The sequence below is a fragment of the Orbicella franksi genome, chromosome 10 (assembly GCF_964199315.1).
Source record: "Orbicella franksi chromosome 10, jaOrbFran1.1, whole genome shotgun sequence".
NCBI lineage: Eukaryota > Metazoa > Cnidaria > Anthozoa > Scleractinia > Merulinidae > Orbicella > Orbicella franksi.
In genome coordinates this window covers 19841034-19865604 of record NC_138154.1, presented here as the reverse complement: position 1 = coordinate 19865604, position 24571 = coordinate 19841034, and the positions used below count along the sequence as shown (strand labels likewise).

The following is a 24571-nucleotide window of genomic DNA, read 5'->3' as shown; positions in this document are numbered from 1 at the left end:
AAAAGAAAACTCCTTTTTTCCAATTTATGTATTATTTGTATGTATGAATGCTGGACTATGCTATGCTGGGGTGAAGGAGAAAGAACACAGATCCATACAGTAACAGTCAATGGAAGTATACTCTTTATTGCGAACGAGCCAGAGCATAGCTCTTTCCGACATCAACTAAACGTGGTGGGTTAAAAAAGAAACATAACAATTTTGATACCTCGTGCTATAAACATAATTTAATTGCATACGATTTACAGACACGAATAGAATATATCAATAATTTATCACATTACTAACTTTGTTTACCTACAGGTTAACAAAAAGTTGTGTCAAAATAAGAGAAAAGGTTGTTAACAAACGTGATTGACACAGACGCAAAGAGGCCGTTTTCCTCTGAAATTAAAAACAGTTCTTATCACTAACAGTGGCAAAAAGGCCATCTTCTAATCTTCACCGCGAAGAGAAAAAAAAAACGGATTAATTGCGAAGCTACACGGATGAATACGTATATATTACATTAATGATTAAGATTCAATTTTTTTTTTGTTATTTCCCATAGACTTTGAAATCATCAGTCAAATTGGGATTTATTTAAAACAAGATTTCAAGCCTTTACGGCCATTTGCACAATAGAAATGATTTAAAATTTATTTGACTTATATCTGACATTCTTGCAAGATGGTCTATGCATCCTTAATTTCTTAAATTCAATTACTCAGATCATAGTTAATAGACGGGAATGGTAATGAAACCCGACAAAGTTCTTTGTTGTATCAGTTTTTGTCCCCTTTTTTGGCCTTGACCGTGCACAAAACACAATAGTTGTTTACTCCGCACTGAGGAACTAACCAATAGAAACGTGTTGGTTACGTAATTCATGCATAGTGTATGAGCGCAAAACAAACGATTACATACATACATACTTTATTTGCAACTCCCCAAAGGGGCTTTTCAGTTACAAAAGGAATAAAAAAGATAAAAAATACGTCAATTAAAATGAATAAACAAAATGGGAAAGGAGTCTAAAATTAATTACAGTATTAAAGATTTAAAAATTTACAAAATTTAAGATTGAATATTAAGAATTTACATTATTAACATTTCAGGTCATTTACGTAAATAGTGAACAAGGTGTGTGCACGGTCGTGGACCTTCCAACAAAAATCTTGGCATCTTTGTTTGCTTCTTTGATGTTTCTGGGCTCCATAACAAGTCTCCTCTATTAACTATGCTCAAATGATGAAATTTTAAATTCTAAAAACCATAAAGTAATCTTCAAACAAAGCTCCCAACATCGTCATTGATATAACCTGCCATGACAACTGTCTGCTACGAATACGTTAAATAAAAACCATTAAAACCTAATGCAACAATAAAACGTACGCTAAATAAAATAGTTGAATTGGAAAAACCACCTAAAATTCCACACCACATTAATTTACCATTTACTTCTCAAATCAGAGTTTGCAGAAACTACGCAGAAAGGGTATGCAATACGCCTGGCATTTTCTTGTAATAAGTTGTCGCAAAATTATGCTATATACGAGACCAGTTCGCGTACGTGTTCCCTCAAGTTGCAATACGGTGATATCACACGTAAAACCCGGCAGTGGACTACCATATGAAATGGACGGAGGTGCCCGTGGGAAATTTTGAAAAGAACCCCCTAGGAGGTACCAAGATCCTGTTTTGTGGGGGCGGCTTGAATTTTTTTTTTCTCCCCTAAGAGGTACCAATTCTAGCATAACACATTATCTCCTGTCATATTTGCTTCGGCTAAATACCCTGAAAGGTACCGCTGTGGACCTTTTAAGGCTGAACACTCAATGAGGTACCAAAACCGCTTTTTTAACTCTTCCTTTTCATTTGGGAGTTCCTTCCGGGACGTAAACACGCTTCCAAACTTGTAATTCAACATTGCAGCACGACGGTTTGCAAGAAAATGCTGCTTGGATCACTTGGTCCTATTGTTAAAATAACATTTCAAAAACTAGAGTTGTTATCCTATCGTGCCTGGCAAGCAGGAGTCAACAAAATTCTATCATTCTTAAGTCACCTGACTCGCTACAAACGACTTGGTGACTGCTTCAACTTGACGGCAAGATTTTCAGCTATTTTATCAAGGAAGTCAAAAGTATTGAGATAATCCGATCGCTGTACATTGGACAATCCCTTGATACAGCCGGCGAGGTCCTTTGTCATGTGACCGGCTTCAATTGTTTCGATGCACGTCTCTTCCAAAGTGTGGCAAAAGTTGGCAAGATTGTCATTGCCTGAAACAAACAAACAAAAAAACCCACATAGGTACAAAGGGCTTCGAACCTGGGCCCTGCTACCAACACTTGGCTGGCAAGATGACGCTTAATCCCAAAATAGCGTAAATTGACTTTCGAAAATCCGGGGGTGCACTCCATTTAGTCAAGAATTCAGGAAATTTCGGTTCGGAGGTTTTTTTCGTTTCCCTAACTAAAAGATTTTCAGAAGCAAAAGTAAACGAAACTGTTAAGAAGGCAGGCCCCAAGAAAACCGTATTTTCCGAGAGTTTTTCAGTAGAACGAAACACAAAAGCGCTCGTCATTTATCGCGGAACCAAAAATTCCGGAATTAAATTGACGAAATGGAAAACGTCCTGAGTCGTAGGTTCCAACCAAAACTGACATACTTAACATCGTCGTTTGCTTTATTTTCATTTAGACAGCACAAAAACCTTAAATTTGCCTTATTCGATGAGCGAAAAAAAAAAAGAGACTTAATTTAAGTGTCAGAGCATCCAGGACTGCTAAGGTAATAGGCCGTTTACGAGTTACCTTGTACCTCTGTTTCAAAACGAGTTCTAGTGAAAAACCTCTCATATGAAAATGAGTTTCCAAAGGGTCTTGATAGCAGCAGGCAAGTCAAGAATTTCAAGAAAACGACACAGAATTTTAAGTTTCAAAGACATATTTCGACAGATTCTCCTGTCATCTTTAGTTCATTAATGTACAGAGCGTTGTAAGTAGAATTTATAATAAATGGGAAAAAGCTAATTGTTACAACAAAATGACGCAAAGCGTAAAACTGTGAGAATTAAAAGGATAGTTTTAGATTTACATGGTGTAATTAATGATTCAAAGAGGGCTGTTCTCTTTGAATAGCCTCTTTTAAAATAAGTTTGATTTGCATAAAATTGAACCTGTGGGTGGAATGTATTCGGAATGGTTTCGTAAGAGCGCACTAGAAATGGCTCATTGAGAAGACCAGAGATAAGCTTGTTGCAAAAAGCATCCGAGACTGCCGTTGTTAAATCTACCATGTTCCCTTCTCCCCTCCCCTAGAAAGAAGGACAACCGAGAGTCTAAAGGCTTGGATTTCATCTGTCGTTCATTGAAAACACTTCAGTGTGGCATAGTGCTCGGTACCTAGTGTTCTTTCTGCCTGTGAACAACACTTACCATCCAGTTTGGCTCGATGCAACAGACCTCTTGTCCACGCAAAGATGGAAGCTAGGGTCAAAGAGAAAGCAGATGAGTAATAGAATTCACCAGATTCCCCGTAGGCAGGGAGTTAAACGTTAGTGAAACGCTTGTTTATGGAAATAGATAAATGATTTCATTTCTAGTTCCCGAAAACGTTCACTCCGCGTCTCTATCAGCATTTCTCGTTCTCACAAACAGTTCCACTCGTGTTTCTGTAACTAGATGGAAGCACGGAGATGGTTTTCTGTTTCTTAAATACAAGGAATTCTACAAACCCGCATGGTGGGAGGTAACCCTGTTCCCAGTCTTTCTCCATCCTTACTCGCTCCTCACTAGCTTGTTTGGCGCAGAATACAGATCTCGGTAACCAGTCGTTTAGCCCCCAAGTCGATTAGCCCCAAACCGTTCAGCCTCCAACCAGAAGTACAAAACACTATCTATTTCTCGTCCTTCCGGCGTGAATATGGGGGCTAACCGACTTTTGGTCGGGGGCTGACTAGGCTCCCACGCAGACATTCTTGGGCTTGTCACCCGCTGGCCTTAAAGGGCGGGGGGGGGGGGGGGGGTCTGGGGGCATCCTCCCCCAGAAACCTTTTAAAATTGAGGTTCCCAGAAATGAGATTTCCGTTATTCCGAGTCCAAGTCAGCGTGTTTTGATGTCTTATTTGTTCAAGTTAGGGGGTTTGAGCGAACCCCTCCCAAATCCCCCTGTCCCAGGAACATTCCTCAAGAATTGAAGAAGAGCTTGAGAACAAGATTTCTTTAAGGAGGTAGATTTATGGTTGCATTTTACTGCAAAGCATTATGTCAAGTGCTCAGCCTTACCGACTGGGTTTGTAGAGGTCTCTTTGCCTTGCTGGTGCATGCGATAATGTCTTGTAACTGTTCCATGCGCCGCCTCAGCTTCCACTGTTTTACCATCAGGGCAGACCAGAACACTTGTCATCATGCCAAGCGAACCGAATCCTGCAAACATATGCGCTCAATCAAATGACATTTTGCCAAGTCTTGTAGACTGTAGTAGCATTCACTCTAACGGGAGGGAGGGAGGGGAAAGGGTGGAGGGGCACACCGTGAGGGTATGAGAGGATCGCTATAATTTCTTTTGACTCCCTGATACTCTCATGATCATTCCTTGCACCCTGTCTTTCATACAAGCATACTCCCATAGTCCCACCAATTGCAGTCACTGGGAGGGCAACAATTACATGAATTCAGCCTTCTTTAGGTATTCGGTTTTTTGGTGAAAAACGTTCTGGGCAAATCGCAAAAATTTTCTCTGATTTTGTTTTCTTTACCTGCAATCCTTAAAACAATACAACAGAAGTTTGTTTTTCTAAAAAAAGTCTTCCTGTTCACAGCAAATCTAAACAAATATTCTCACACTAGTGCATTGAAACCACAAAAGAAAGACAACCAAAGACTGATTTTTGAACATAATACTTAACCTCTCTATTAAGGGGAGCAACAAAAAGTTCGACTGTTGAGAGGGAAAAGGGGTAGGGGCATGCGGGAATCTCTCCTTAGCCATGCCTTAGTCATCTCCTTAACCATCCTTATAACCATTGCCTGGAATAGGTTAGCCTATTAATGTACTGAGGCACAGAATTGAGATGACAAACAGTACCTGCATGAAGGAAACACACCTTATCTTCTTTAACCTGCAATCAGGTGTTCCTGCCGTGAAAACTAAGAGCATGTATTTGATTGCCGGCTGGTTAATCCTGTTTGTGCAAAACATGCCCCAGTCAAGGACCACCTACCTTGGGCAACAGAATCCGACTGTACATCGCCATCGTAGTTTTTACATGCCCACATAAAGCCACCCTCAGACTTAAGTGCATAAGCCACCATGTCATCTATTAATCTGTGTTCATACCACAAGTTTTTCTCTTCAAACTGCTGTTTGTAGTCTCTGGAGATAAAAAAATGCATGTGGTCACACTGACAGATCAACTCAGCTTTTGTTACCAGAGTACAATCAGTTGTAATTAATTTCTTCCTGCCCCTCTCTACCAGATTTGAACCGAAGACACCCTCCTACCCCCTTCACAAAAAAATACTTACTTTTCATATATTTCCTGGAAAATATCCTTGAATCGACCATCATACTTTTTAAGAATTGTGTTCTTTGTGCTGAAAAAGAGTAACATAATGAGATAGGTGTGATAGGGAAAAATGAAATTTTAACTACAAGAAGATCAATATTAATAGTAAAATATTATTATAGAACAGTCCAAACAATGGTTCAAGATTGACCTGTTTGTTTCCCAGCTGACATTGGTCTTAAGCCTTCAAAAAATGTATAACATGACCTGTTTGAAATTAAAGACCATTTGACACCTGAACATGTCTGGAGGCAAATCCAGTGCCCTGACTTTTGTAAATTGGTCACATTATCTAGCTACCTGAAATAATAGCAGCGTCATTTATTTAAGATATAAATTTAGTAGATCTTAAAGTAACCCCAATTGATCACAATGCCAGAAAAATATAAGGAGCAGTGAATATCATTCTCCTTCCTCGCAGTGCTGTCATAATTAGAGACAAGACTACAGTAGTATAGTAAGATTTAGATCCCTACAGACACATCCTAGTTAATATATGATCATGATCAACAACAAGAACAGTTTCATCTACCTCATGTACAAGGGATATTCCTTCTGCAATGCATATTGAAAAGAACTGTGGGCAAAGTTCTTGATGGACTGTGAAGAAAGTCACAAGTGATTAGATAGCATCTTTACTACATATACCACTAATAGTATCGTCAAACATGACCCTTGCTGGGCTGGGAGAAATGCACTGTGATGACTAATCAGCGAGGGATCTCAGGGAGGGACCCGGGGACAAGAGCCTGCCCTTATTTTGGGTTAAACAACAAATCACAGAAGGAAGAAAAGCCAGCAGGGCAAACAAAAAAAAGACACCCCCCCCCCCCCCCACCTTAGCTCAAGGTCTGGATCTGCCACTGCTAATTCACTTCAAGTAAATGCCATGATGGAGAAGTCCTACTATTACTGGTGATCATGTAACAAACAAAAACTCACCATCTACTTAGTAATAATAATTATATTGATTTACCAAGAAAAAATTTTCATTGTACAGTGGGTCTCAGTAAAGAGCATTCGTCTTTTTAAGCTGGACTGAGGATGCAATTTATTCCAGACATTTTGTTACAGTCAATCCTGAACACCAAAGTGCCAGATCTTGGTTTCTGCAGCATGAAGAAACTGGGAGTATTGCTACTCCCCCCCACCCCCCCACCCCTGGGCCCCTGCATTCAGATTGGATGCTAGTCCATTGCAGGTTAGCCCAGGCTGCTCATTCTATGAGGTCTCAATAAGAGATCTCCAGTAATTCTTATGGGGCCAGTTGTTCAAAGGGTGGATTAAACACCATCAACTGGATAAAAAAAAAATTGATGAAACAGACCAATGCACTAAACACTGGATAGTGATTTATCAGTGGTTATTCATCCAACAACCATGAACAACCCTGAATCCCGAGTGTAAAGAGGTTAACTGTGAGAGTTAGGTGCTGTCTGAAAAAAGCAACAGATTGATCCCAGCTAGCCTGGATTGCTTGATTTAGATTCACTTGAAAGTGTCAACTGTTGGGTCACCATGGATGCCACATTGAGTGACCGATAAATATGATCCTAAAGCCTGTGTTAACCTGTTTACCTCATCTGTATTAAACATCCCCATTGCGACTCCGCCACCATCAGTGAAATCATGCACAACATGTTTGATTGGCTTGCTGCCGTCAGAGGGAGTGAAAACCATCTCAACTTTGCCAGCGCCAGGAACAACAAAGTCTGTTGCTTTGTACTGAAAACATTCTAGGTGTTAGTTTTAATGCTATAGAATTTATTATAATTACATTTAATTTAATTTGGAGAAGTTTCAAGTTTAAATCTGGCCAGAATTCCATTTTTATCAGCTGCATACTTTCAATTTCTTTTAACATTTTAACCTCTCAGGTCTCCACCTCTTTGGAATTTTCATCGTCCTTCTACAGATTGGCTCAGGCTGGACTTAGAGCCAGATCCAACGATGGGCTTACAGCTGACAAGAAGTATTGGAACTCATTAGTAGCAGTATTCAGCCTTATGTACTACCAAGCACAAAGAAGATTATGCCGCATATTTGTTCCAAAGGTTGGGTGTCCATGGATATTTCCTACTAGAGCCCTTGATATTCCCATTAAATCATGAATTTCAAATCTTGCCAAATTCTTTATGATTACCTGATCAGCATGAGCGTGACGACCAATAATAATTGGTTTCATCCATCCTGGTACAAGTCTTGGAATGTTCTTACAGATTATTGCCTCCCTGAACACAGTTCCACCAAGAATGTTACGGATTGTACCATTGGGAGATTTCCACATTGTCTTCAAATTAAACTCTAACAATGTGACATAAAACAGATATCAATGGTATTTAAGGCTCACTTCAAATGAAATTTAACTCCCAACTTTTGAAAGTGTTTCAGGCTGTCTATGCAAAGAAATGCTAAGCAAGGAAGCTGGCCAAGATGGAGAAGTAGGGCTGGGGAGATTTTCCCAGCTAGTGACTCATGACAGCTCTGTCGCAATAACGAGGGCTAGACTGCATTTCTTATTATTCTGGCCAATACATCTCATGATAGCTAGTGCATCTTAATCCATCCTACATGAGTGTCACATGTTCAAGAGACTCCACCCCAGTAATTAATCAGTATGTACATGTATGCAGTCATGTAGTGTCTTAGTTTCCAGTGCAAAAATACAAAACGGAGTCAAAATGGTCCAGCAACACTGCAAGTATCTGAATGAAATCAGCTGTGCACATCAGTTACAGTGTATCAGTATCTCAGATATCCCTCTTGTAACAACAACAACATCAATCTTTATTTGCACTCTCTCAAACTATTAAATAACTACAAAATCTACAAAGATATCAACAATAAAAAATAGAGTGCTGGCTGCCTGGAATAATCATAGGGGCTAGCAGAGCCAGGGTAGAAAGTTTGGGTAGAAACAGATAAACTAACCAATATGCAATAGAAATTACGATTGATTAATGTTAAATGTTGATTCAAAATATTGATTGGAATAAGCACAAATTAATTAGTGACCACTAATTAAATCTATTGGCTAGCAATCAGCTGCAATTTAAACTGGAATACATTGAGAAAAACTATTGGATGTCTGACATCTAACCCTCCAAGATTTTTCTAATTAACTTAAAATGCATACTGACCTTCCACCCTCTTCTCGTCCGGAGTGATAGTAGCACATTTGATGCCAACATTGTATTTCCTCACTGCTTCCGCTGCATCCACAGTTACTGATTAAGTAAAGACAGAACCGTGTCAGAGAATTCTCTGAGACCAGCCTTAGCCTGTAGGCGGGTCAATCTTATCACACAGCTGTTCAATTGGATGTCCAAATATTTATTTATCTTTACATAGGAGTAGAAATTCAAAAGAAGAGTTTACTAGACTACATGTAACTAATAAGTAGCAAGTTAGAAAAAAAAAACTATATACAAAGGTTCAACAGAGATCATTAATATAGGATAGGATATAAGATTTTAGACTTTTGTCGAGACTTCTTTAACACTGGATTAACTTTGCAGACATGTCATCTTTAGCTTAAACCAGAGAGAGGGACATGTACAGTGGGTATGCAAAACTTACAATAAATAGATGAATATAGAGCTATGGAATAATCAAATTCCTGCTTACCTTTGTCATCAGTCTGATCCCTGTTTTCAATGGAAAGGTCATATGACTTCACATCCATATCCAAATATGGAAAAAGAAGTTTCTCCTTAATAAGCTCCCATATGATCCTACAAAGAGGAAAAGTGCATAGTTAAATTTGTAATTTTCTAGTCTAAAAGAAAACATAGCAAATTACTATTTGATATCATCTTAATTTAGCACGCCAGATACACTCTTTTTTTCAAAAGAATATATTTTATAAGAACATTGAGGCAGAAAATTGCAAAATTTTAAGCATATTTTAAGACTATGTTAAACCTGAGGCTGAGATTTTGAAAAGAATATTAATTATAATTTTGTGTGTTGAAAATTTGTAATAACAATACAATTATTATATGTTTTTAACTAAACTGTATACAATTCTTCCTTTTTCTAAAGGCAAAACTAGCCAAAGAGCAACAAAAACAGCACTAGCCATGATGTTCGATGCTATTAATATTTCTGCAAGAAGTCAACTTCCTTTTCTTTGAAGTCAACTTCCTTTTCATTAGCTGAAAGTCCACCACGTGACCTGCAAATAACTGCCTACAAATAATAGTCTGCTCATGCGTAGTATGTCTAAATGTGTTTTGCTGCAAATAATATTCTGCTCATGCACAATCCTAATTGCGCTTTTGACTGAAAAAATGGCAGATCCGACACTTCCCTGAGCGGTCAGATAGAGTGATTTAAATAAGAAACAAACTTGGTGATAGAATGATAAAACAGTTATTAAACTCAGTTATCGCAAAATATCATGATTTGCCTGTGTCTCACAGATCAATTATTTGCCTCAGGCTTCGGCTTTGGCAAATAATTGACCTGCTCGCCACTCATAAATCATGATATTTTGCTCAACCCCATCCAATAATTAGCAATGATTGTTAATAATTATTGCCTGCAGTCTGGCTCCAAAATTACTTTAACACTATCCAGACACCAATTATATATTTCAAAACAGAAAAATCATACGCTGTAATCTAAGAATATTCACAAGAATACTTTCAGCCTAAAATCGGCAGAAAACTAAAAGGAATTTTCAGCCTTTGCCAGAAAAAACAGTCTTCTTATAAAAAAAGTGTGTAATACATTTGCCTTGCTGCTCCCCTGTGTGGCTGACATTTTTCTTATTTGTAGTTTTCAAACTGTTCAAAGTACCAGTTTAATTTAATTTCCCTTTGTTTTACAGAACTTATTATTCATAATGAATACGAGTCAATAAAAAACAAAAATTTAACGGTTTTGAATGATTTCGGATCCAAGACAAATTTATTTACCACAATGCCAATGTATCTCTGGCATTTCCTTGTACCTTGACCCTTGCATGACAGTTTAAATTTTAATCCCTGAGGCACGGACGCACTCAGCCGACGCATTGAACGGTACAGTAAATATCCGAGCTTATTGACTCCTAGGTTAATAACAATTTGTGCCAGAATGTTCCCAACAACATATACAACCGTGATATTACAGATAGTTTTGCGTGATTGCATGTTTTATTTCACTGCGTTTCGAATGTGTCACGAAATAAATTGCGAAACCTTGGAGTCATGGACGGGTCAGTTTCCGCAGTCACCCACGCGAATAAATTTACATACTAGATTAAAAGAACAATATTTTTAATAAATTCCCTGTGTGTGGTGAAATTGAAAGTTGCAAAGATTTAATCTTTAGACGTTGAATTTCATACAAAAGCGTAACATATCCGGTTAATTCGATTTCATTTTTCAATTGAACCTTGTACTTAGCCCGATTGTAAAATTTACCAGCTACTCTAGCTACATATAGTACAAGACCCGCAGTCACCCGTTCGCTTACCTGGTCATTTCATCTCCCTTCATTTCTACAACTGCACCAGCTACAAGGGCAAAGAAAGGACGACAGTTTTAACAATGTTAAATTAACCACACGGAACGATCAAAGCCTCTCGTACAAAGAAAAATTATCCCGATCGAAAGCTACAAACAGCTGTGGAGATGAGCTGTGCAAAATATCTTATGCGACAAAATGGGAAATCATGACGACGCGGAATTACCATGACGCTTCCAAAATGCATGTAAGTCATTTAAGGATGAGATCTTACCTTGTATTTTCGCCATGTTGTGTTTTTACAGTAGACAGAGATTCCACGATTCGCGCCACACGCTAGCTGTTAATTCTCGAAGCACTTAAATTTCGAAATATCCACAGCTTTGCTGTTCTGTAGCACAAATTTCCCGAGAAACCTTGCGTGGGTAATGAAAGTGAACCCCGGCGTTGTTGATGATCTCATCAATTATAAATAGTTTTGCTACATAACAGACACTCCCAGGGACGCTTTCCTTGCGCGGAAAACACAGCTTAGTCTTATTAGTTCCACTTGACAAACATTCTATCTTGTGCAACGACTCAGCCGTGTAACAACTTCAATTCTAAAGCTAAAGAACTAAATTTGTATCACTTTCAAATTAATTTTCAGGCTCTGGGATGTTTATGTTTTATATTGATTTATCGTTGTTAATTTATTTTTATTACATAAAATTTAGTGGTATACCGAGTGGTAGGCTGGTAGCAAATCGATAAAACGCTAATCGAGAAATCGTCAAAAACGTCATCATTGTTATGTTTACGTAGCGTGAGGATTTTAATAAAATAAAAAGAAAATTACATGGTCGCTTGGAGATACTAAATTTCTCTTCTCTTGTTGAAATATTTCACTCGTTCGCTGCGTTAGCCTGCGAGAGCATCCGGTTTTTTCGGCTCTCAGAGTTGTGCGTGAAATAACAGCCGAGAAAACTGGATGCTTTAGCAGGCTGCAGCCTGCGTTGCAGCCGGACGTATCACAAAATCCGCGGGTTAGCCTGCCTGCGGCGCAGGCGAGCAGGCTACTTTACTTTCTGGTGAAAAAGCTTTTAACACTCGAATAGTTCGTATCTCATTTCATATATCTCCAAGGAGACTGGGAACCATTGGTCAGCGGTGGTGATGTGACCAGAAATTTCTGGACCATTCGTGAATCCGATGAGTCAGGAAAAGTCGTATTCCTGATTCACACTATGAGTCAGCAGAAAGTATATAAACGGCTCACCAGAACGATGAGTAAGTACATTGGAACCAAAGCTCCATCATGGCAGACGAAGCCGATCTACTTTCGATTGGAAAGCACTGCAGTTTAGCATCATGCAAGCGACTTGACTTCTTGCCATTTCAGTGCTCGCACTGTAAAGAAGTTTTCTGGTAAGTCTTTTAAATTTTTTCCTGGTTTATTTTCTTTTGAGTTCTGTGAGTCAATGTTTTTATTGACCTCAAGATGAGATGTTACTTTGTTTTACTATTTTAACCGGGACGCTTGGTATATCTACGTTATATGTACATACTATAGCTAGTAATAGCTGTTTCGATCGATGATCTGAATATTTTTTTAGTCTTATTTTTCGTTATTTTGTTGGCTTTTAGCTTAGAACATCGCACCTCAGAAGAACACCAGTGTTCGCATGTCGGATTAACTGATGTAAGTATAAAGGATTATTGGAGCTTGTTGACTAAATTAATATTAAATAATAAATTGAAGCTAATGCTTTATCCAGGGTATGCCCGGCCAGAAATATGGCGTTTCTTTGCGATATATAACCAGTAAGCTCACAAAATAATAATTAAAATTAATCTGGCGATATAGTAAAGGATTTTGCTGACTTACGATGAAACAGCATATATGAGACATCTTGCAAACTGATTTCAATTTTTTTCAATGTATGTCTTCTGAATTGAAGGGACTACAATGTAGGTACGTCCGGAGTCAATAGTCAGGGCCCAGTTGTTCAGAGGCTGATAATGCTATCCACTGATAAATCACTATCGAGTGGATAAGTGTTGACAAAACAAACTTTTCTATCGTCTGGACATTGATATATTTTAAGGAAAACGACCAATTTTTTTAAGTTGGCAAGACATGTTTCGACAGAGCTTCTGTCATCTTCAGTTGAATGAATGATTACAAAGCAGGTTGAATAATAAGTAGGCAAAAATGCTAATTAAGACAAATAGTAACAACAGAACGTGAAAAGTGTAAATTAAAAGGATAATTTTAGATTGTGAGTGAAGAAGAGTCGACACTTAATCAAGCGCTATTGTAATGATTTAGACATCAAATTAGTTTTTTCTTCCTTTAAGATAGGTAACCTTTTAGGTGTGAAAGACCCTATCCCCGACGGGCTTCGTTCACATGTGGTTTACAAGTTTACATGTGCGGGCTGTAATGCCTGTTATGTCGGCGAAACCTCCCGACATTTTTCCACACGCGTACGTGAGCACTTAGCCGTTGATAGGGCCTCTCACATCTTCAAACATCTTCAGAATTCTGAACGTTGTCACTCATTGTGTTCAATAGACTGCTTTCATATTTTAGATCACACCACTACCAGCTTTCAACTCAAGATAAAGGAGGCTATTCATATTCAAAAAGAACTACCTTCCCTCAATCAGCAATTACACCATGTAAATCTAAAATTATCCTTTTAATTTACACCTTTTCATGTTCTGTTGTTACTATTTGTCTTAATTAGCATTTTTGCCTACTTATTATTCAACTTGCTTTGTAATCATTCATTCAACTGAAGATGACAGAAGCTCTGTTGAAACATGTCTTGCAAACTTAAAAAATTGGTCATTTTCCTTAAAATCTTTACATGTATGCTGCTATCTAGACATTGATATATCCAGAGATTCATCTATGTATGGGATGCTAGTCCATCTTAGGGTACTTTCCAGTACCCATTCAAATACATCTGGGTGGAGAAAGGTATGGTGAGAGTAGAGTGCCCTGCCCAAGAACCCAACGCAGTGACCCTGGCCAAAGCTTGAACCCAGACCACTTGATCTGGACTCCAGCATTCTAAACTGGAAGGGTTAAAAAAATAATATGGCTGACATCCATTACGAGCATTTGTTTAAATGAACACTCTACTCTTTTCAAATAAATGTAGGTTCATGTTCCTGTTTGTCCAATCTGTAATCAAATTATAAAGAAGTCCAAAGATGAGGACATCAACACACAGGTTAGATATTAAGTAGCTCATAATGGTCTTACAATATGCCTAATTTTTATTATATAGGTAATCCAGTGATGGTTTTTTTGTGTGTGCATGACAGTTTATGGACCTCTATTCCATCTCAGTCCATAAATACGCAAAAAAAAAAAGAACTTGGCCAATATCCAGCCATCTTGACCTCACACTTGGTCAGTAACCCATATATATGGTGTAGTTTTACTTCATGTGTTTTTTTTATAGTTTACTTGAACTTGGTTTGGAAAAACAGTGTTTTCTGAGAGTTGTTTTTGTTACTGCATTGTAAGACCTTTGCAGTTGTGCTTTGGCAATAAATCTTTCAGAATCCAACTTGCAAGACCTTTACAGTTGTGCTTTGGCAAAAAATTTTGTAGAATCCAAAGTAGTGAATAAATAAATCTCATTAGTTATTGGGGTTGAATGCTCCAATTCTGCGCACAGTAAGATAGCAGTCATGTTACACATGGGTAGACTATCTTTATTTTGTAAGTTCAATGACAGTCATGTGTCAATCATGTCTATGTCTTTTGACTTCAAGGTGTCACTCATTTGCCATGCATCTACATAGGCAATTTAAGAAAATGCCACTGACTATAATTTTATATTCATTGTTATAAATGAAGTTCACTCTTGTCCTTTAGGTTGAGAGACACATTCTCAGTGGTTGCAAGAGTCTGGTGATAGGCAAACCAAAGAAAAGCAACAAGTGTTCTTTGAAAAGTTGTCGTCAACATGGACTTATGCCTTTTGTGTGCACAGAGTGTAATAAGAACCACTGTATAAGGTAAGGAGGTGTGACAACTTTATCTCAAAGTTTATATATTTTCAGTGAATTATTTGGTTTAAATCTGAAACCGGAGATAGACACCGACCTGATGGGCTACTTGGCTCGCATGCATACTTTACCTACCTATTTGGTTTTGATACAGTTAAGTACATGTACAACTTGAACAAATAGCAGATTTGCACAATATTGTCATTTAACTACAACTACCAGAATTCCTTTTGTTTTTCTTTATTATTTAAATTTGGAGCCCCAGTGCAGTTTTGATAAACAGTTGTTTTTTTTTTTACTTATAAAACAGAAAAAGTGAAGGATTATAGTAGTTGCAGTCAAATGACACCATCATGCAAATCGCCCATTGACAGCAAAACACCTAGTTGTCTGTGTTCTCACTGCAGCTTCTTTGACTCCTATTAATTAGCAAAACAGCAACGGTTAGAGATTGCCAGAATGCTTCTTGAACTTTGATGCCTGTTACACTTAATGTCATATAATATGCCAAATTATCCTAGTGACTTGCATTTTGATTGCTTCTTACTAATGATCAATTGAAGGGGTGTGTGGAAAAAAGCCCTAAGTGACTCTTGATCTCATGTTGAATTCTCCTTTCTCATAGAAGGAAGTGAAAAGCGATTTGCAAGGAGAATGTTGCAGTCTATCTGTCACTTAGACTGTCTTAGGGTCTTTTTTCATGCACCCCTTCAATTGGAGGACAGATGCATAGTTGACTTTGACCATTAACGCTTTTGTTTGGTGTCTTTATTATATAAAGCAAGTAGATTCTATGTTGCTGTGCATCTGTTCACTAATTGATCACAGAAGACATCAAAATGTGGTAAGAACAGAAGTGACACACTAGGCTATCATTTTGTGTGCCGCTTTTTCGTTCTTACCACATTTTTACATCATCTGTGATCAATTACTGAACAGATGCACCACACTTTGGAATGTATTTGATCTCATCCCAGTGGACATGTTTTATTTGGGTGAAACTTTAATGTCTGGGGTGCATCGTGTGTTGACGATATTTAGGACAATTGAAACTGTCCTGGACAGTGGTGTGCTGTTAATAATGTTGTTCAATCACATATTTCCTTGTTTTAGGCACAGACATGCTGAAGATCATTTGTGTGCAGCCCTTAAGGTTCCAGTTATATCCTGTGCATGAAACCAAGATGGATACAATGTGAAATAATTGTAAATTAGGACCTTATTGCTAAATTGTTATTAGATACTACAGTGGAACCCCACCTTACGACCACCCCGTTAATACGACCACCTCATTATTATGGCCACTTTATTCTGGCCCCCAAAAAAGCTCAGTCAGTCATTTTCTTATTTAAAGAACCCCTTTAATACAACCACCCCGTTAATATGACCAATTTTCCATGGCGCGAAGGTGGTTGTATTAACAGGGTTCCACTGTATGTGCTTTTGAAGAACTGCCTGGCCAAAATGGAAAAGAAAACTGAAATGTACTGCCAATCACCACTAGGCATCAGCTTTTGCACCAAATGTATTAGCCCAAGTATGGTATTACTAAATGTTATCAGGGGTTTCATGAATGGCCAGGCACCGCACAAATTGATGGCTGCCTGGTTTGACCATCTAGAGGAAAGGTTTTTGTTATAGAGATGTTCACATCAAAAGACGTTTGCCCGCCTGTGAAAATCAGTTACCCTCCTACTGAAAATGTCAATGAAACCCCTGTGTTATACTCTGTAATTGCACGTGGGTCATGGCATATTGATTCTACAAAACGCACAAATGATATTCAACTTTCATGGATGTGATTTTAAATATTAGATAGAAATATAATATATTCTCTGTGACTAAGTGAAACAATATTTAGTGTTTTTTTGTTGTTGTTTTTGTTTTTAGACTTACATAAAATATTTGATAAAAAAAATATATTTATATACATATTTATAGTGTTTACCAAAATAAGCTTATTCAAGTATGGAAGTTGTTATTTAGCTAACTTTTCTAAAGAAAATACTGAATTATTTTTATACCTATACTTGGTACACATTTTAACTGCAACAGACCAAATTATGGAAAATTTTCTCTGAGTATTGAAGAGCTAATATGGAAGAGCTTACTGGATTGGAAGTCTTAAGAACTTATGAAAATTCAGAACTTCTGAAATTATGTCAAAAGCTCAACAGAGCTTGCATAGAATGACCGTGCCCTCAAGTAATGAAGTCTTTCTCACTCAATGATGTAAAGCAAGCAAGGTTACAAAAAAAAAACCCATAGGCAGTCCTCAGTGTACTGTTTATTCCAAAGCCAAACATTTGAACATTGAGCAGAAAAAGTACACCCATCTGAGATCCACCAACAGGTCAAAAGCCTAACCCCATTGGCCATTCAGTATTGTATATGGATTGTACAGAGCCATGTCCCAAGGTGTTCTCTATTTCCTTGCTATCCGCGCAAACCCCAGACTCCTCGAGTCTAGAACGCGTAGGGACTAGGCCGAGCTGTATAGGCTGTTTCAACTCCTACGTCCACCCACCCCTAAGGATTACATTTTCTAGTGGCAAAACTGCAAACAGCAGATGCAAAGAAGAAAACTATTCTCATTACGATTGTCAATTTGATTGTGTTTACAATAGCCGATGTCAGGTTGAAAACTTAAATCCCTTTTATAAGCGTTTCAAAAAAACATAATACAAAACAAAACAAAAAAACGTTTAACGAGTGATCGACTTGGCTTCGACTAACGAAACCAAGTCTTTAAGCGAAGTTTTGTCAAGCCAAATATTTATTTCACACGGTTTGAAAAGCAGAAGTTTAAATTAATCCTAACCAAACAAAAACACATGTTAATATGACAAGCTTACGCATTTAAATGCTATTTTCAAGAAACAGGAAACACGTGATTGGCAAAGCCCTTGAGGACCAAAAAGAACTAATTCAAAACCGAAAACTGTTCAAATACCCAATAATTGTATCGATCATGACAGCTAAGTTTTAATAACCAGGTGAGCACATGTTAAACGAAAAACCAGAAAAATCGCTGCCTCTTTCATAACATTTATTAGGAGAAAGGCAATTTTTTAAAGGATTTTTACGAAGTTAAAAGGTAAGTTTCTTAAACTGGCCATGTCGACTGAAAAGTGATGTATTTGCAAGTGAATTTGTTATTGCCTAATTCGCTTTTATTGCTTATTACTCGGTTTTTACTCGGTTTTTACTCGTTTTTTAATTATTTATAATTTCTGTGAACAAAGTGCTTCGAGTGTGCTGTTCTCTTTGAAAAGCGCTTTCGAAAGAAACTGATGTTAATTCTTCATTAATCTCTGAAGTCATTTGCTACCAAGTTTTTGACTAACGTTAAAAAAAAACCCGGCTCGCTAAGAAAACCTACGAATGTTACCCGTTTTTCATCCTAAGCGTGAAATAACATTTATGTTGGTTTATCTTTAAGACTTTTCTTTTATATAATACTATAAACCACAGTGACCTTTGTTTAAACTCGCTAGCAGAAATTTATACTTTATTACACAGACTATTACACTTCAGGTCTGTTAGAGTTTTAATACGAAGTCTGGATAACATGTGGGTGATAATTGCAGCATTTTTTTTTTATTTAAAAGCTGTTCTATGTGCCTTCCGGCTGTATGAGAAGAAACAAACAGTTAGAAATATTATTCTTAAGGCTAGCTGGCATTGGTTTTCATTTTCCCGCAAAAATACTGGGTTTGTTTGTGGAAACATTTCGAGTTACTCTACTTCAGTTTGGTTAAACAGAATGTTTTCGAAACTTACGCTATCTTCGACAAAAACTAGAAAGAGGTTAACTCATCAATCTCATTTTACCGTCGGATAATAAACAATTATTGGATTGCCGTGTCATTAACCGATTCCGAAAGGCTAGAGCCAGCCGTACGACCTTTATCACTGGGGGAAAAAAAGCTTGATTATTCTAGATATCACCAAATACCGAATTCAGCAATTTTTTTTAGTATATATCTTTACAGAGTACCTAGAATGTAACTGAACATCATGAGTTATAGGTGCAGCCTATTTGGTCTGAATATTGCATGAATAGAGATTTTTTCGTATATTAGGCGTTCACACTGGCTAACATTATCCGAAACATTATTTACATCTGAAATGCGATCGACAAGGAAAAACTTTGTAGCTTTGCGACTGCCCTTTGTAGGTGACAAATAGTCTCTGTATTTACGGATCTTTACGCGACCGCGTCGGAAGTTGACAGAATATCAGGAATTATCTGCAGCTCAACAATTAAAATAGGGATTGAGGACTTCAATGTATAATAAATAGTCCTTATCACTGGTTGTCAAATCGGGCGCACCATTCCGAAACCAAGTCACGTGCTTCTATCACTAAGATTGTTTGTCTTCAAAGTTGATCGCAAAAGCCAATTTTCAATTGCAACTATTTGCGCCTTCAGGAGGAGGAGTTAAGGTTTCGAGGCTTAAGCTCGTAATTGAAAAGAAAGATCAAACTCAAATTTCTTTCTCAAACCGATCGCACATTAAAAAGTGTCTCACGAACGAAAAGAAATGTACGGATGATTCACTCAAACTTATTGGAGGAACTGAATAAGATTAATAAAAACCATCTTGGGTCAGCTGAGTAAACGTGTCAGTACGGACAATTAGGTCAGAATTGTGGGCAAACTGAATATGAAAACAATTCTGGAAGCTAATTAAATTGATATTAATAATAAAAAAACACATTATAGCAACTACTTCTTGCGGGGTCGTTAATTAGAGTTCCGCCGCAGAGATTTATTGGGAGTGATTGTTAGGCCTGGCGTCATATGTGAGTTGGTTTTTGTTCTCGTTCCGAGGTTTTTTTTATCGCTCTGTGTTCTCCTGATTTCTTCCCTTCTCAAAAACCAAACTCGAAATTTTAATCCAATTGATCTGGGCCGGGCTGCATGCACCTTATGACGAGTCAGTCTTCAGACTTTTATGTGTTTCGTGAGTTGGCTATAGGTCTAAAGGAATCACGTAAATTTACGTTTATATTGCGAACAAATTTTAGTTCCTAACCATTTACCGTGGAGTGATAAAGTTACGAGACTAGCGTGCGGATTTTACAGTTTGATGGAGTAAGGGAGCAGCAGTGGCGGATCCAGACCTTGAGCTAAGGGGGGTGGGGGGGGGGGGAGGCTTTTTTTTGGTTAACCTGCCGGCTTGCGCTTTTCTTCTTTTTGCGAGTTTTTTTACCCAAAATAATAACCACTCCCATAGATCCGCCACTGAGCAGGAGTCAGGTTTTGCTCAGAAATCGTGCACTCTATTTATTGCACTGAGTGAAGTGGATTACTGATTTTCAGTATAATTTGAATTGAACCCTATAGGAGACCAATGTAGGAGTGAGTGGCGCCTTGAGTTTTATTTGACTCCTATTTGTGGCTGACGAAGCAAATTTTCTTTCAATGAATTTTCGTCGAAACTCAAACAAATGATTCGGCATATTATTAACGTGCTTACATACTAACTCACTTAAGTCTAACTGACTGACTGACTGTTTGACGGTGTGACTAACTGACTAACTGACTGACTGACTGACTTAATCACTGGCTTACTTACTTGCAGTGGCCATGGTTATAAATACTTTAGAGGATAGCTTAGTTATAATTTTACAATAATAAAAAGATTTGTTTACATTTTCAAGTAGATATGGCCAGAGGACTTTATCTTCTATCCCTCGTGTTGATGTTGTTCTTGTTAAGTCACATCTTGGCGCAGAAACGCCGTGGATTTTACAAGGAGAAAGTACGTGAGAAAATGGAAGAACGACACGAGAAAAGAGAGCACAGAGAAGAGAAGAAAGAAGCGCTCGGGTGGAGGCGGCGAAAGAGGAGCCTATATGGTATATGATTTTTACATCTCGAGTATGAGAAAGTTGCTGTTGGATGATGGAAGATAAAAGGGACTGAAAATGAATTGAATTTGTTATTTCCTGCATATGCCTCAGTTCTAAAATCCGTAAAATTTTTGCCCAACTCCAACGTGTTTACGTAGAATGGGCTGAAAAGCGAGTCAGCCTGTCACGAACCGACAAGGAATAGTTAATTATGACTCCGTCAAAGCGATTTTAATAAACACCTCAGATGTATGGTTTGCCTGAGTCAGAGAATGAGAAATTGATCTTTTCAAAGTTAAATGACGTAATAATGAATGTCGATTGAATTATCTTGTATATTAGGGCGCATGTTGCATGCAGGGACCGTACGCAAGCTGACACTCACGAAGCGACATTGAAAAATGAAGTCATTTTTTCCCGGCTTCATGACGTACGCATGAATTCAAACCAGCTGGTCGAATTTTATGCATCGACATGTTGCGGGGACAAAATTTTATCCCCGCAACAGAACGTTTCCGCAAAAACGGTCATGTCACACAAAGAAAATATCGCTGCTACGTGACACCGCTTCATGTCCTCGCAATATGTCCCCTATTGTGTATACCGACCGTAACTTTGCTTCGAGCCCGGGGGAGGAGGTACTCCCTTACATGGGCTATATGGGTATCTGCGGCCCCAAAGGATATGGTCTTCAGCCGTTTTTGTCATAAATAGGGTATCAATTTTGGCCATTTTGGTCATGAATAGGGTATGGTTTTTGCACTCTTTTCTTGCACTGGCTATGTTCTTTTAGAAGAAGCTACTTTTTCATCATTATCGATAAGACCATGGCATCAACGAAGCCCTTCATATATTATGTTTAGGGCAACTGTGCCAGCTGCAACGGTCATATATAGGATATCGAGTTTTAATTGGTCAGGTCATAAATAAGTTAGGAAAAATAACAGAGTTTTCTCATAAATGGGGTAAGGTTTTGGGTAGCGCGTCCCCACTCAATTTTTCTGGGATTACCCCGACCGGGACTTCGAGCCCACCTCAAAAGACATACAGAGCCGGTGAAACTGTTGTTTTTGATTCTGAATAGTTTTCCAAAACAGGTAGTAAACTATGTTAACAGAATGTTCTAATCGTTTTTTTTTCTTTACAGTTTCTAGACCAGAACTTAGCAAGATGGAGGCAACTAATTTTTTTAATGCCTATAGCTATGATGATGACTACTGAGGTTTAACTGAACTGAGGCTTAATTCACCAAGTTGTAGCTAAAGACGGAATATGCTTACGTGAAATGTATTATATTGACAGCAAATAAATGTTCCATATCCTGTTAATTATGCCGTCACAGTCCCTATAATTCCAATTTCAAAAAATCCGGCTAATTTTCCCCTGAATATCCTGTATTCCGTGAATTTTTCATTTATCCCGTATCTCCGGTAATCTCTTAATCGTATGACTGTCAAAATTGTAAAATACATTTTTCCCTGAGACTAGATATATATTTCGCGAAAACAGTTAGTTCACACGTGGAGATCTAGAGTTGCCCAGAGGCCTCATATGTCAATGCAACTCCTCGCGCTCGAGTGTCGTTTGAGCGCTCGTTGACCGGCCATCAAAGAAAAAGTTGCCAAATTGTATGCGATGATTCAAGCTAATTCTTTCGTTTTTCTTTATTATTTACATTTTGAAGCCCTAGTGCAGTTTTGAAGAACAAAGTGCCTTAATTAACATATAAAAGAAAAAAAGCGAAGGATTCTGGTTGTTGTAGTCCAATGACACTGTCCTGCAAATCGCCTATTGACAGCAAAGCACCTAGCTGTCTGCGTTTCCATTGCAACTTCATTTGACACCTAGCAATTAGCCAAACAGCGACAGTTAGAGTTTGCCAGAGTGCTTCTTGACCTTTGAATCCTGTTATTCTTAATGTCATATTATATGCTAATTTTTTTAATGACTTGCATTTTGATTGCTTCTTACTTATGATCAATTGGAAGACAGATGCATAGTTGACTTCATTAACACTTTTTTTTTTGGTGTCTTATTATATAAAGCAAGTAGATTCCATGTTGCTGTACATCTTTTCACTAACTGATCCCAGAAGACATCAAATTGTGGTAAGAACATCAGTGACACACTAGGCTATCATTTTGTGTGCCCCTTTTTTGATCTTACCACATTTTTACATCACCTGTCACCTTTACTGAAAAGATGCACCTGTGTACAATGGAATGTATTTGATCTCATCCCAAACACGTTTTATTTGGGTGAAAGTTTAATATCTGACATGCATCATGTGATGACAATATTAAGGACATCTGAAACTGTCCTGGACAGTGGTCTGCGGTTAGTAATGTAGTTCATAGTTCCTTATTTTAGGCACAGACATGCTGAAGATCATTTGTGTGCAGCTCGTAAGGTTCCAGTTATATCCTGTGCATAAAACCAAGATGAATATGATGTAAAATAATTGTAAATTAGGACCTTATTGCTAAATTGTTATTAGCTACTATGTGCTTTTGAGGAATAGGCTGGTCAAAATGAAAAACAAAACTGAACTGTACTGCCAATCACCACTAGGCATCAGCTTTTGCACCAAATGTATTAGCTCAAGTATGGTATTACTAAATGTTATCAGGGGTTTCATGATTGGCCAGGCACCTGGCAAATTTACTGGTTGTAAGGAAGATTTTACCCGCCTGGTTTGACCATCTAGAGGGAAGGTTTTTGTTATAGAGAAGTTCACATCAAAAGACGTTTGCCCACCTGTGAAAACCAGTTACCCTCCTACTGAAAATGGTAATGAAACCCCTGTATTATACTCTGTAATTGCATGTGGATCATGGCACATCGATACTACAAAACGCACAAATAATATTCACCTTTCATCGATGTGATTTTACATATTAGATAAAAATATAATATATATTCTCCTGTGACTAAGTGAAACAATAATTACAGTGTTTTTTTTAGACTGAAATAAAATATTTGATAAAAAAAATATGTATGTATTCAAAGTTAAATGTGTTTTGAGTGCCTCTGCATTCAGTTGAATCATCCTCTAAGAGGGGTATATTCTCTATAGTGTTTATCAAAATAAGCTTGTTCAAATTTGTGCCGGTTGGAAAGTTATGGAAGTTGTTGTTTAGCTAACTTTTCTAAAGAAAATACTGATTTGTTTTCATACCTATACTTTGAACACATTTAAGGTGGCCGAACACAGTTTTCAAGAGCCTGTGCCTAATTCGCCATTACTTTTAAGCTATTTATGCTTTGGCGCTCGTTTTTTGCAAGAGTCAAGGTTAACCACAGAAAAGTTTATTCTCGCATTTTGGCTAAGGTGTGTGCTGTTGCCATGGCAACGGGGCTGGTTAAAAACAAGGCTTAAAAAATGGTTTTTGTTTATTTAAAAAAAAATCCAGTCGTTAGATTTTTCTCATCTTTTGCCCACTACGAATTGACATTAAATCCCTTCTGTCAACACTGTTCTAATAAAATTTTGACATAGGCGATTTTCGTAATTCGTCGTAAATCGTTTTCACCGCATGTTCTGTATTATTAAAAATTCTCTATGTCAAAATTCAGATTTTTTGCGATAGATCATTCACGTGGTTTCTGAACTATTTTTTTGCCAAATTTCTTGAAATTCTAACGACTGGATCGTCAAAATCCGCAAGTTTCTGCAAAAGCAATCGGTCT

The 24571-nt window shown here is 37.8% G+C and overlaps 2 protein-coding genes and 1 long non-coding RNA gene across 6 annotated transcripts; 2 read left to right on the top strand and 1 right to left on the bottom strand.

Moving 5' to 3' along the window:
• Positions 1-219: 219 nt before the first annotated feature.
• Positions 220-11469, bottom strand: LOC145500782 (isocitrate dehydrogenase [NADP] cytoplasmic-like). 2 transcript variants are annotated; one of them, XM_081480323.1, is made up of 12 exons: positions 11283-11469; positions 11018-11057; positions 9182-9288; positions 8695-8781; positions 7698-7858; positions 7133-7279; positions 6087-6154; positions 5514-5582; positions 5210-5361; positions 4272-4412; positions 3423-3473; positions 220-2264 (listed from the first exon to the last, which is right to left on the bottom strand). In XM_081480323.1, the coding sequence occupies exons 1-12, from the start codon at positions 11296-11298 to the stop codon at positions 2056-2058; spliced, it is 1248 nt and encodes a 415-aa protein (XP_081336449.1). In that variant the 5' UTR covers positions 11299-11469; the 3' UTR covers positions 220-2055. The 2 variants fall into 2 exon arrangements, 1 of the variants encoding a protein (XP_081336449.1); XR_014051144.1 differs by having other exon boundaries at positions 2172-2805; positions 2837-3473.
• A 637-nt stretch (positions 11470-12106) lies between these two features.
• LOC145500829 (AN1-type zinc finger protein 2B-like) lies at positions 12107-23816 on the top strand. 2 transcript variants are annotated; one of them, XR_014051146.1, is made up of 6 exons: positions 12107-12415; positions 12635-12689; positions 14161-14232; positions 14886-15028; positions 16133-16626; positions 23557-23816. XR_014051146.1 is itself a non-coding variant. In XM_081480367.1 (5 exons), exons 1-5 carry the CDS (start codon positions 12306-12308, stop codon positions 16194-16196), a joined length of 444 nt encoding a protein of 147 aa, XP_081336493.1. In that variant the 5' UTR covers positions 12107-12305; the 3' UTR covers positions 16197-16980. The 2 variants fall into 2 exon arrangements, 1 of the variants encoding a protein (XP_081336493.1); XM_081480367.1 differs by lacking the exon at positions 23557-23816 and having other exon boundaries at positions 16133-16980.
• Positions 17772-22664, top strand: LOC145500831 (uncharacterized). Of its 2 annotated transcripts, XR_014051148.1 has the most exons (3): positions 17772-18116; positions 20693-20887; positions 22029-22664. It is a non-coding gene; the product is annotated as an uncharacterized LOC145500831 (long non-coding RNA). The 2 variants fall into 2 exon arrangements; XR_014051147.1 differs by lacking the exon at positions 17772-18116 and having other exon boundaries at positions 20176-20887.
• Positions 23817-24571: the final 755 nt, after the last annotated feature.

Bases quoted from the DNA above. Each gene is read 5' to 3' on its own strand.
- LOC145500782 (XM_081480323.1), bottom strand. The intron at 7,859-8,694 runs GTCAGTATGCAT...TCACATTGTTAG, and splicing joins GGACGAGAAGAGGGTGGAAG to AGTTTAATTTGAAGACAATG. The intron at 3,474-4,271 runs GTAAGGCTGAGC...CTTTGACCCTAG, and splicing joins GACCTCTACAAACCCAGTCG to CTTCCATCTTTGCGTGGACA.
- LOC145500829 (XM_081480367.1), top strand. From the start codon at position 12,306: ATGGCAGACGAAGCCGATCTACTTTCGATTGGAAAGCACTGCAGTTTA. The intron at 12,690-14,160 runs GTAAGTATAAAG...AAATAAATGTAG, and splicing joins CGCATGTCGGATTAACTGAT to GTTCATGTTCCTGTTTGTCC. The intron at 14,233-14,885 runs GTTAGATATTAA...CTTGTCCTTTAG, and splicing joins ATGAGGACATCAACACACAG to GTTGAGAGACACATTCTCAG.